Genomic DNA, 10,698 nt, shown 5'->3' on the forward strand with positions numbered 1-10,698 from the left:
CATTGAGCGACAGTTGGTTGTCGTTTTGGTAGCTGCTGTTGGTCAAACAAACCATTTTATTGCCCTGACTACATTACCTCACACCCTTCAACTTAAGTGGGAAAACAAAAACACTGTCAGAGCCTAATGGGAATTTTGTTCAGTATACTTTGTCAAAGAAACAGTATCACTATTAAAAAGCATGAATATTTTTATTAGTGGACATGAAAAGTACACTTTTGTAGTGCATTGCTTCTTCCTACAAAAGTAGTACCATATTATTATTCAGACATTGAAACTGAACATATGATATTCATTATTTTATTAAAGAGGTTTCAGTCTTAAGTAAATCATGTTGACTACAGTAACTTACTGGGGTCTCCGGCAGCACAGTGGCTCGCACTGTAACAGCCTCAGAGAGTCATACACAGGGTTCGTATTGTGGCATTCACTTCAGTCTTAACGTCTGGTTACCCCCTACTTCACTCTAATGACGTGCAAATGAAGACGATATAACTTCCTAAACAGCCTATGGGTTATAATCGCTGTCCGTGTACAAACAGGAGTATTCTTCTATTCAGGAAGTACATGTTGTGTTTGCTTGAAATTAACTACAAGATACTTTTTTGGACTACTAGATATATTGGTCTTGGTTTAATGTTTGTGTACTGCTGTAAGAACATACAACCTTTATATATATTTTTTTAAACAGGTTTGTGCGTAAACCCACTTGCAACAACCCTTGTCATTGACTTCAACAGCACTTAAACATCAAGTTCTCCAGTCAGGACCACAGACTAACATTGACCTATGGCCAGGATGGATTTAAGACCTCCAGTACACACTGGAAATTGAAGTGCAACTCTCGTGTACGCCGTCATTCCTGGCACACGATCACGGGAGAATGCAAGGGAGCACCAGTAGAAAATGAGGTACAAAACACAATAAGGGGAACTATCTAGACACCACAAGTACCTTGGACCTAAAAACAAACACTGACTAACAGATTCTGTTAGTCTGTATTACATGAGGCACTCAGCCATGCAAATAATGAAAAAAATAAAAATACAAAACATTGATAAATAAATCATTGGAGTAAACAAAAGCTACAATTCTGAAGCGTGTCACAGCAGTAGAATAATTCCTATATTTTTACGATAACTAGCAAGGCACTTGATGTGTACACTTGGTCCAACATAGTGGAATGAATAATGTCCTGCTTTTCCTAAAAACAATTTCAAGTATGGACGACTACATAATAAACTCCCAAGCAGAATATTGTTTCACCGCATTGGGAGAACTCCTCTGAAAAATATTGTCTTAAGAGGTTGACAATACAAACACTACTCTGGTTTCAGTCATTTGTTTTACAAAAAATTATATATATATATATTTGTGTTTCCTAGTGGCCAGGCACGAAACATGTCTTGTTCATGATTAAAGTGTTGCGGAAGTGGTTCAGTCAACAATTATTTTTGTAGGAATATGTTTTATCCCTACTTCATGTTCGCCCCGTCACTATCGTCAATGTTTGTTCTCTTACAAAAATGTAATCAGCAACGGGCTACAGCGACCCCCTTACTCCATGTCTCCATCTTCCCTTAATGTCCGTCCGTCCGTCCGTCCGTCCGTCCTTCCTTCCTCAAGCCCCTCACGCGTCGCTGTGTACCTCGAAGAGGTTATGGTGCCCCGGGGGTAGCGGTCCATGTACAAAAGCCACATTTATCACTTGAGTTCCTCGTCCTCGTCCCCTGGCTCGTGGTCTCGGTCGTCCTTGACTATCCCCTCGTCGATGCTCTCCAGCCTGAGTCTCTGGCCGTCCAGGTAGCGCGGCCGGGCGGGGGCCGACCGGCTGGTGAACATCCCCGCCAGGAGGCTGGAGTCGTCCCCAAAGAGGACCAGCTTAGCGTCGCTTTCGATGGCTTTGGCCAGGCCCGCGGCGAAGCTGTCCAGGGACTTGTGGATCTCCGCGTGCACCTGGAGCGTGGAGGGGAGGGTGCTTTCTGCTTGGGAGACAAACAGAAGTTAAACGGTTGGAATAGCGACGTTCCAGTGCGTGATCCCCTACATTTGTTCGCATTGCATGGACTTATGGCAGTGTAGAAGCTACAGTTAATTCAGACATAATTAGATTTGATTTTTGTTTATGAGGCTCGAAAAACTGAATAGATTGTGATTGCCTGTGGTTAAAGTTTGAACTTTCAGATTCAGGCCACTTAGTGAGGAGTATGGTGTTGTCAGAGCTTGCATGTTCTGGAGTGTGTCCGTCCCCCTGCAATCGACACTCCTTTGTTCCCGGGAAATGACGGGTACCTTTGGAATGCTCCACCTGGTCCTCAAAGGTAACGGAGCTCCGCCTCTTCCCGGACGTGTTTCCGTGGGAGGGGGGATGGGAGGAGCCATCGGTGGAGAAGTTATCAAGCAGCATCACGTCCGTACCTTAGGGAATGAAAAAGACTCGGGTTGCTTGAGATGACAAAACATATTCCACACAATGGCTCTATTGTGAATAGAGCAAATTATGTGTTGACTTGACCTCAATTATCTACTTCAAGACATGAGCTATGAAGCTTAAAACATGGACACGATGACCATCACTGCTGTGGGAATACAATATATCGTCCAGTGATGTCGTCTTCATATGTTAAGCTAAATTAATTACCGATAATGATTATTAACCAACACAGGGCGGAAGTTAGTCATGCATTTCCTTCATTCTTCTTGTGTCCGTCACCTTCCTGTGTGCGACACTTACAAGAGTCCTGAGTGAAACTGAAGCCGGTGTCTCCCGTGCTGCTCCCAGGGGCCAGCAGCTGCCCTCCAGCCAGCATGGCCGTCAGGTGGGGGGACATCCCTAGGTCTGGAGCACACACAGAACACGCGTCACATCAGCGCTCCATCGGAGCGACGACAAAAATCATAAAGTGCCTTCAAACTGAAAGTATTAATAATGAAGCCGTTTAGCCGTTGCTTTCATCCAAGGTAATGTAATATCCAAGGTCATTTCATTTAGGACCAGCTAGGGCGGCGGCATCTTGCTAGTCCTAGCATGAGTCCATACAGGTAGACGGGTGGACCGGGGGATCCCCTCACCCGTGATCCGGTTGGAGATGCTGAAGAGGCGCGAGGTCCGCTGGCGCGTGGCGAAGGGCTCCCGGTAATAGCGGTCGCCGAAGCACATGCCCAGCAGCTCCTTCCGCACCGTCTTGTTCCACAGGCCGTAGATGAGCGGGTGGCACACGGCGCTGCAGAACGACAGCCAGGCCACCAGCGTGCCCACCGTCTGGGAGGCCGCCTCCGGCCCCCACACGGCGTCGCAGCACACCGCCACCACGTAGGGGCCCCAGGTCACCAGGAAGGTGCCGATCACCACCAGGATGGTGACCAGGGCCTTGCACTGGCTGCCCGCGTACACCAGGCTGCGGCGGCTGCCGTTGCTGCCCGTCGACGTGCTCGAGTTCTTGCGGCCGCTCTTCTGGCTGCCGCCGCCGCCGCCGCCCGACTCGTCCTCGGCCACCACCACGGTGCCGCAGTGCACCTTGCGGGCCTTGGTGCGCGCCACGCGGAAGATGACGCCGTAGCAGCCCAGCATGGCCAGGAAGGAGGGCAGGCTGCACCACGTGACCCAGAAGGCCGTGTAGCCGCGGTCCCGGTGCCAGGACGCCACGCAGGTCCGCTTGGCGCAGTCGAACTCGAAGGACGACCAGCCGAAGAGCGGCGGGAGGCAGGCCACGAGGGAGTGCAGCCACACGTAGACGATCACCACCACCGCCCGGTTCCCCGTGATCTTCATGGGGTAGATCATGGGGTAGAGGACGGCGTAGTACCTGAGGGCCAGCATCGTGTTTGCGTTACAACTCGGGTCAAATAAGACAGCAGGGTAGTGGTGTTCATGGGCACTCGTGTGATGTCGTATTGTTCCGGTGGTATTATTACAATTGGCTAATTATTTATTGGCCAATTAAATCATAGCATATGGTTTAAGGTGATTTGTAGCTCGCACATGAAACAATGAATGTACACACAACTCTTTGAAGTGTTGAAACTATCCATGTTTCAACACGATCACCAAGTGAAGTACCCATATTGACTATAGGTACATCGCACGCAATACATGTACAAGTTCAATAGGTTATCATATTGAACACAACAGTAAGAGCAAGAGCAAAAAACGCAGACTTAATTAAATAATAAGATGTGGAAACTAAAATGTGTTGATTGTGAGTGCAGTATGTGGCAGGAGTGGTTCTCTTCTCGCTCCCTCGTCACATGGAAGGTGGCCACTAAACCCCAACAAATGCAGCATTCAACGGTAATTCAGGACAACATGCACGGCCACTTTAACCCTATACACCTAGGCCTTTATAATGGCCCTTTTGTTGTGAGCTGTTGGCGCGGTCTTCTCCTAAACACTTTGTTAATCTGGATTAGCCTCTGCCTTTTTTCTGCTCCGAAAATCCTGAATACATTTCACTAAATGTAAGAACACATTGTGTTTCATTAACTCCAGTCCTTGTGAGAAACAATCCATCAGCAACACGTTTCAAACTATTAAAAGGTATTAACAGGAAATATGTTCTCACTGTAAACACATTCCTAGTTGCTTGTAAGAAACTATATCCATCAAAATCTCATCAAAACAACCATTCATCCCCATGGCTCTATCAGAATTCCTAACTAAAAGCAGTGCACTGCACTGTATATATTACTAGGTTGATTTACGTTTTGCATTGAAAAGGTATTTATTCTATTAATACCTTGCTATTTCAGCATTTTCTTACCCTTATCAACATTGGTAAAAAAAGAAAAGAAAAAGGTGTTACCCACTTGTATTGTAATGTATAACATTTAATTGTGCCTTATTTTGTACCCTCGGGTTCAAACCAGGTTCTGGTTCATTGTTTCAGACAAGGCATCATCATAAGCTGTAAATTTAGTTCATTAAAGAGCAAAAGTAAAAAGAACGTCCATAAAAAAGAAATTTCATCATGTCTTTCCCCAATAGTCATTTGTTTTTGGCACTGTTGTAACTGGGCACTGACCTGTCAATAGCTATCGCCCCCAGCGTGAGCATGCTGGCAGAGCTGATGAGCATGTAGAGCAGTGCGGTGAAGTTGCACCAGACTACACCGAACACCCATTCCCTCTTCGCGGAGCTCACCGCCACGAAAGGCAGTACCAACACGGAGAGCAGCAAGTTGGACAGCGTCAGGCTGAATACGAACTTGTTGCTGGGCGTCAGCAAGTATGGCCTGCGATACAGGGTCCCCACAATCAGGAGGTTTCCCAGGAAAGCCAGGAGTGTGATGGTCACAATGCTGACCGTCTCCAACACCGCCTGGCCCTCATTATTCCCCAGTGCGGTACAGTTCCGACTGGTATTCATGGTGAGAGGCAGGGCCACTGGAGATGTGAAGGCATAGTAGTACTCTGGTAGGAGTCAACAGGGGGAGAAAGGGTATGTGATGAAAGGCCAGTTGGTTATCGGTGAAAAGGTATCCCAAACAGTGGTGCTATAAACCTACTGAGGCTGTTACAATGCAAAATAATGTCAACCTACGCATGCGTTGATTGTCACGGGAAAATAATAAACTCGTATGTGGCTTAACGACTGCCCGTTACTCACAAATCTACCACGTTACACTATTATTATTTAAAATCATAAAAGGGCTTTTTGGGACATCCGAGTGTTGGTGAAATGTGCAAAATATCAGATTCGCTCCAGGCAATATAAAGAAGCGTTGCACACGGGTAATCCAGTCTGTAAAACCCCGTTATAAACACCCGTTATGTATCCGCGACGTCTCATTTTGTCACGCACCGGAGCCCACTCACCCAACCTGGCTCAAACATAAAGTAAGTTAGCATAGCTTAGCGGAGAAAACTTTCTCCATTGTCTCTAAAAGAGAAATCTCGAGCCCTTACTTACCGGTACGGGGGAAACAACGGTACGGGTCAGTATTCGTCCATTTAAATGTACGTTTCCCATTCTACTCGTTTCCCTCGGCAGCAGAACCATGTGAGTCGCGGTTGGACTTTGAGCACGGTCTCTAAGCCATCGTAGTGACTCGTAGTTTAGTAGAAAACCAGCTGCGGTGCAATGGCGTCGCTCCCACCCCCAACTCTTCACCTCACCCAGCGGATCCCCTGAAGAGTGGTGGGTGGTCTGGGATGACATGTAGTCATTCGCCTTGTTTTGGTTTAAACCTGGACGTTGGGCAATGTAGCATTTCATGGGTGTATGGTTAACTGCGGTTTACTTTTTGTGAGTGTACTTTTGGTACTTCATATTGGGAATAGTTGCGATATGAACTTCAACGCAGCCCGTGGGGTGGAATGCTGCTTCATTGAATGTGTCAGAAGTTATTGTTTTAACAGATAGACGTCTTATCCGAGGCGTATTGTGTTTGGTGAATGAAATTTGGTTTCTCTGGACCACCTAGGTAGACCAAAGCTTCCCGCAAATACTCGTCACTCCCAATCCGCCAATCTCAGCGGAGGGATGTGGTCGTCATTAGTTTATATTCCTCACCCATCCACCAGATGTCACGGATGCACCTCTTGAGAAACCAAAGAGCAGCTTAAAAAGTTACTAGGCTAAGAAAAGTTTATTATAGTGGTATTTATAGGAACATCATTATGCTAATGTATTGATACATTATTAGAAATCCCAACCATCTCAATGAAAATGAAAATAATTTAACACCTTTACAAAAAGTCTTTAAAAATTCGTAAGTTTAATAAATTGATAACACAAAACAGTGAGAATAATCATCTAGTCTTCCCTCAGTCGAATATCCTAAAAATGTAAACATTAACAGTGTAACGTTGAGGCTAAAACCTTGGCATTTTAGTCTGTGGGGTGTAGTCAACCAGCAGAGAGACCATAAGACCCTAGAAGAAGAAGAAAAAGTGTTGTCGTTAAAAAAGGTATTTTACTGGGGAATAATTATAGTTGTTAATGCATTACATCAAAACGTAGTTTGGCAGACATTACGAAATGTAGGTTTGAAAATGGAACCAACTGGTTAATGAGCCTGATCTGCAGTAAAATTCACCATGATGGTCCACTTCCTGTTCTCGGCCTCAGGGAAGACCAGGGAGCGGGGGGAGTAGAACACCTCGTCATCCACCTCCTCTTGTTTACGAGGGAGACAGTGCAGGAAGGTCCAGTCTGGATTGGCCATACTTCCTGTCTGGTGTGGGTCAAACCACAACAAGAGGACGGCTATAAACCTCTAATCAAAGTGGGGGCTGTTGGTTTTCTATTTGGCGTTTCCTAGTGTTATGGGGACTGAAGTGGTTACCTTATTGGAGATCTGGTAGCCATGGAAGTCTTTTAGCCTCTTCTTCTTCTCCTCTTCCTGTCCCATGCTGACCCAGGTGTCAGTGACCAGAACATCGCTGCCTTTTGCTGCCTCCATCGGGTCAGAGGTCATAACTAACTGGGTGCCGTGCTGAGGGGACATATGACAGTATTTTACATGATTATTTTTACAAACTTGATCCCTTATTTTGCAACACACTTGACAAACAGAAGCTAATGGCTATTAATGTGCGAGTTTCTGTGTTTGTTACCATACCAATTTGGAGAGTCGTTGTGCCTCCTGAACCACGCTGGCTTCTGGCCCATAACCCTGAGAGTGACATACAGAATGACGGTTTACTTTTCCACCACAAGTCATGTCTGTCCATTATTGCCCCTGTCAGTCCATTATGGCCATTATGACCCATCCATTGCAGTCTTAACCATCCCTGGGAGGAGGGATCCCTCACTCTGCAACACTACCCATGGGGGCTGCCAGAAACATATGGCCTGTGAAGCACTTGAGACTGCACCTGTGATTAAGGGCTATACAACAATTCTTTACTCGATCGACATGTATGACATCCGAATAGATTACCTACCATACTCTTCTCCATCATAATCAGGCATATATGTTACAGGAATTAGACAAACTTAAAAAACTCCCACGATCACATAAAGGCGAAGGAACCTTGGGGGTGGCGATCCTAAGATGGACGCCGAGTTTGGCCGCGGTCATCATGAAGGAATGGAGCACGTTGTTTCCATCTCCGATCCAGCTCACCGTCAGACCGTCCAGTTTCCCATAATGCTCCTGTAATTAAACTGGTAAGTGGCAGGATAGGAGCGACCTCGGCGTGGCTACCCCCGTTTGCTACCCGATTCCCTGTATCCGTACGCACCGGATGTAAACGTTTTTTTACGGAACCCAGTAATTATACAACCATGAGCTGTAATTTCACAATCACTTTGGATAAAACCAAATTAAGTGACTAAATAAATCTGAACGACAACCAAAAACACATATTTGCTAAAATGAAATGTAGGCTAGTCAATTATTTAGTTGGCACGGCACCTGCAAGGTCAGAAAGTCAGCCAGGATCTGGATCGGGTGGTAAAGATCACACAGGCCGTTAATGATGGGTATGGTAGCTTCTTTCTCCAGCTCTTCCAATGTAGAGTGGCTGTACACTCTGGCCAGCACGATGTCACACAGCCCAGAGAGGACCCTGCAACGATAAGCCATAAAGCTTATCGTTAGACTGGGAAACACGGCCATTATCTGTCCAAACTAAAACAAGAAATACAGGCTTAAATTCTCGATGGCAAACGCTAGTGGGGAGTTGACGTCAACTCACCACTGTGACCCGAAACATTGTGACATTCTTTGTACATTTGACGCACGTTGTGAACTTAAAACCAAGAAACGGGATGGTGATAAGACTAAGGTTACGTTTTTGTGGAGGGGGTTCGGTAATTTTAGGACATTTCAAGTTCACTCATCTTTTTGTCTATGTCTTATCTGTCCATTATGTTGGATTCCTTATGTGCAAATTAAATAATTTAGACTGCATTTTTACCTCCACACAATTCTAACCTTTATGGCTTCACTTTAATCCCTAGCATACAACATGGACAAAAGTCAGTAGTCAGTTGACTAAATATAACCATGTAGATGGATAGTTGGATGTATGGATGCAACGTGTGTATAGAGATACCTTGCAGTGTCTGTAGAGCTCTCGTTGACACCAAGATGGATGTCTTGGGAGGTGAGGAAACACGGGTGACCTCCCAGAAGAGCAAAACCTATAAGGGATGCCATGCAACCAACAGGTTTAGTGTTAGAAAAAAAATATTTTTTTTTAATTTTGTTGATAAACAAACAATTCTTAATCCTTATAAAACAAGAACAATTCAATACAGGCTTATTAATTGTTGCGTGTATGTGTGCAGCGTATGTGTTCACAAGATTAGCACATAAAGAGATGTTTTTGTAATGTGCAACAGAGAGTGGCCCCTCAGCACTTCTATTGTATTGTGTATGAACGGGGGCCACAGTTGCCTGAGGGATTTCAAACGGATATACTGGAGAGCACACATTTGAAGGGCCACATTTTGACCAAACTACGTGGAATAAGAATGGCAAACCCAGGCCCCCGATCTGACACCTGTTTCAGTGGACATTCTGGTTCGGGTGCTCCTCTTCTCAAATATCATGGCAATTGATTTCCCTTGTAGAAGAGGAAGGTACTAAAATAGAGAAATGGGAGTCACCATGATTTGCCAAAAATGCGACAAAAAAAAGAATGAACATATTTAATATGAAGTGAACATTTCAGGAAGACAATTTATTTTGTTTGCTACCTGGTTTTCCTTTTTGATCCTGTGTTTCAAATCCCCCGACACCCACAGAAGTCTCTTGATTTCATCTGAATTAAAATCTTTCAGTGTGAGCAAACTGCGCCCCTTTAGATTCACTGAACCCAAGCACGCTGCGCCAACACTGGAAGTAAACAAACAAAGTAGGCAAGTTATTCCCCGTTATATTATTGACTGCTTATCTTTTCCTTGATTATTACCGTAATGATAAAGTTATCTGCTCGCCTTAGCTATTTAAAGCACTGTATTATCTCTTACCTAAGTCCCCTCGCGTGGATTGTTTGAACATGTTTCAAACTTTTGCAAATGGAAGGGCTTATAACTAAAACTTTAGCCATTTTAAAACTCATTGAGTTGTGTATAGCAGGCTGCTAGCAAAGTTAGCAAAGTCTTTCAGGATGGGTGTTGGATTTCTGCACAACACACTGCATGCTTCAACATGCGTGGCCTCTGCGTCAAGTAAACACGCCCATAGGGCGTGTCTCTTTGACACGCTCTATTTGGAAACTTCACGACCTATATTTAATTAAGCTTAAAGATTAATTCTATGAATCTATCTGGAAATAAACGAGTAATGTAACACAGTTCAAACAGTACCCTGAAGCCACAATCACAAGATAAATGCCTTATTTTTAATATCTCATGTATTCCAATTTCCTCCAGCGATTTTCCATTTGGCAAATAATATATAGGCTACATTTGAGAATTTTATATTTCTAGAGAATGTAGAAAAAGGTTTCATATTTTAAATAAGGAAAGCTAAGAGATTGGAATGAGCTTCATGTTTAATCCGTGTTTTATACACACGCTGAAACTCAAAAGATCCTCCGATTTTCCTCAGAAATGTGATCTTTTAGGACTGTCGACTACCACTGCAATTTTACTAGTGATGCTAAGAAAAAGTTCAGTAGTTTTATTTAAAATAATTTCCATGACACGAATGAATAAAAAAGCATTTACAAAGAAAAGTTTTGTGGACATGCATTTCTTAATTGGGCGACATTGACTAACTCTTGCTTCCAAGTGTATTTATT

At 44.5% G+C, this 10,698-nt stretch overlaps 2 protein-coding genes across 3 annotated transcripts; both read right to left on the bottom strand.

The window, feature by feature from the left end:
• Positions 1-172: 172 nt before the first annotated feature.
• gpr161b (G protein-coupled receptor 161b) lies at positions 173-6,145 on the bottom strand. 2 transcript variants are annotated; one of them, XM_030344207.1, is made up of 6 exons: positions 5,909-6,145; positions 5,022-5,409; positions 3,073-3,806; positions 2,735-2,839; positions 2,293-2,418; positions 173-1,985 (listed from the first exon to the last, which is right to left on the bottom strand). In XM_030344207.1, exons 2-6 carry the CDS (start codon positions 5,363-5,365, stop codon positions 1,705-1,707), a joined length of 1,590 nt encoding a protein of 529 aa, XP_030200067.1. In that variant the 5' UTR covers positions 5,366-5,409; positions 5,909-6,145; the 3' UTR covers positions 173-1,704. The 2 variants fall into 2 exon arrangements, with proteins under 2 accessions (XP_030200067.1, XP_030200068.1); XM_030344208.1 differs by having other exon boundaries at positions 173-1,982; positions 5,909-6,142.
• Positions 6,146-6,697: 552 nt separating this feature from the next.
• otc (ornithine transcarbamylase) lies at positions 6,698-10,118 on the bottom strand. The gene is made up of 10 exons (XM_030344190.1): positions 9,923-10,118; positions 9,650-9,788; positions 9,454-9,535; positions 9,004-9,091; positions 8,361-8,514; positions 7,977-8,099; positions 7,563-7,616; positions 7,287-7,436; positions 7,038-7,175; positions 6,698-6,873 (listed from the first exon to the last, which is right to left on the bottom strand). The coding sequence occupies exons 1-10, from the start codon at positions 10,012-10,014 to the stop codon at positions 6,814-6,816; spliced, it is 1,080 nt and encodes a 359-aa protein (XP_030200050.1). The 5' UTR covers positions 10,015-10,118; the 3' UTR covers positions 6,698-6,813.
• Between the last annotated feature and the right edge of the window lie 580 nt (positions 10,119-10,698).

This window comes from Gadus morhua, chromosome 20 (genome assembly GCF_902167405.1).
Source record: "Gadus morhua chromosome 20, gadMor3.0, whole genome shotgun sequence".
NCBI lineage: Eukaryota > Metazoa > Chordata > Actinopteri > Gadiformes > Gadidae > Gadus > Gadus morhua.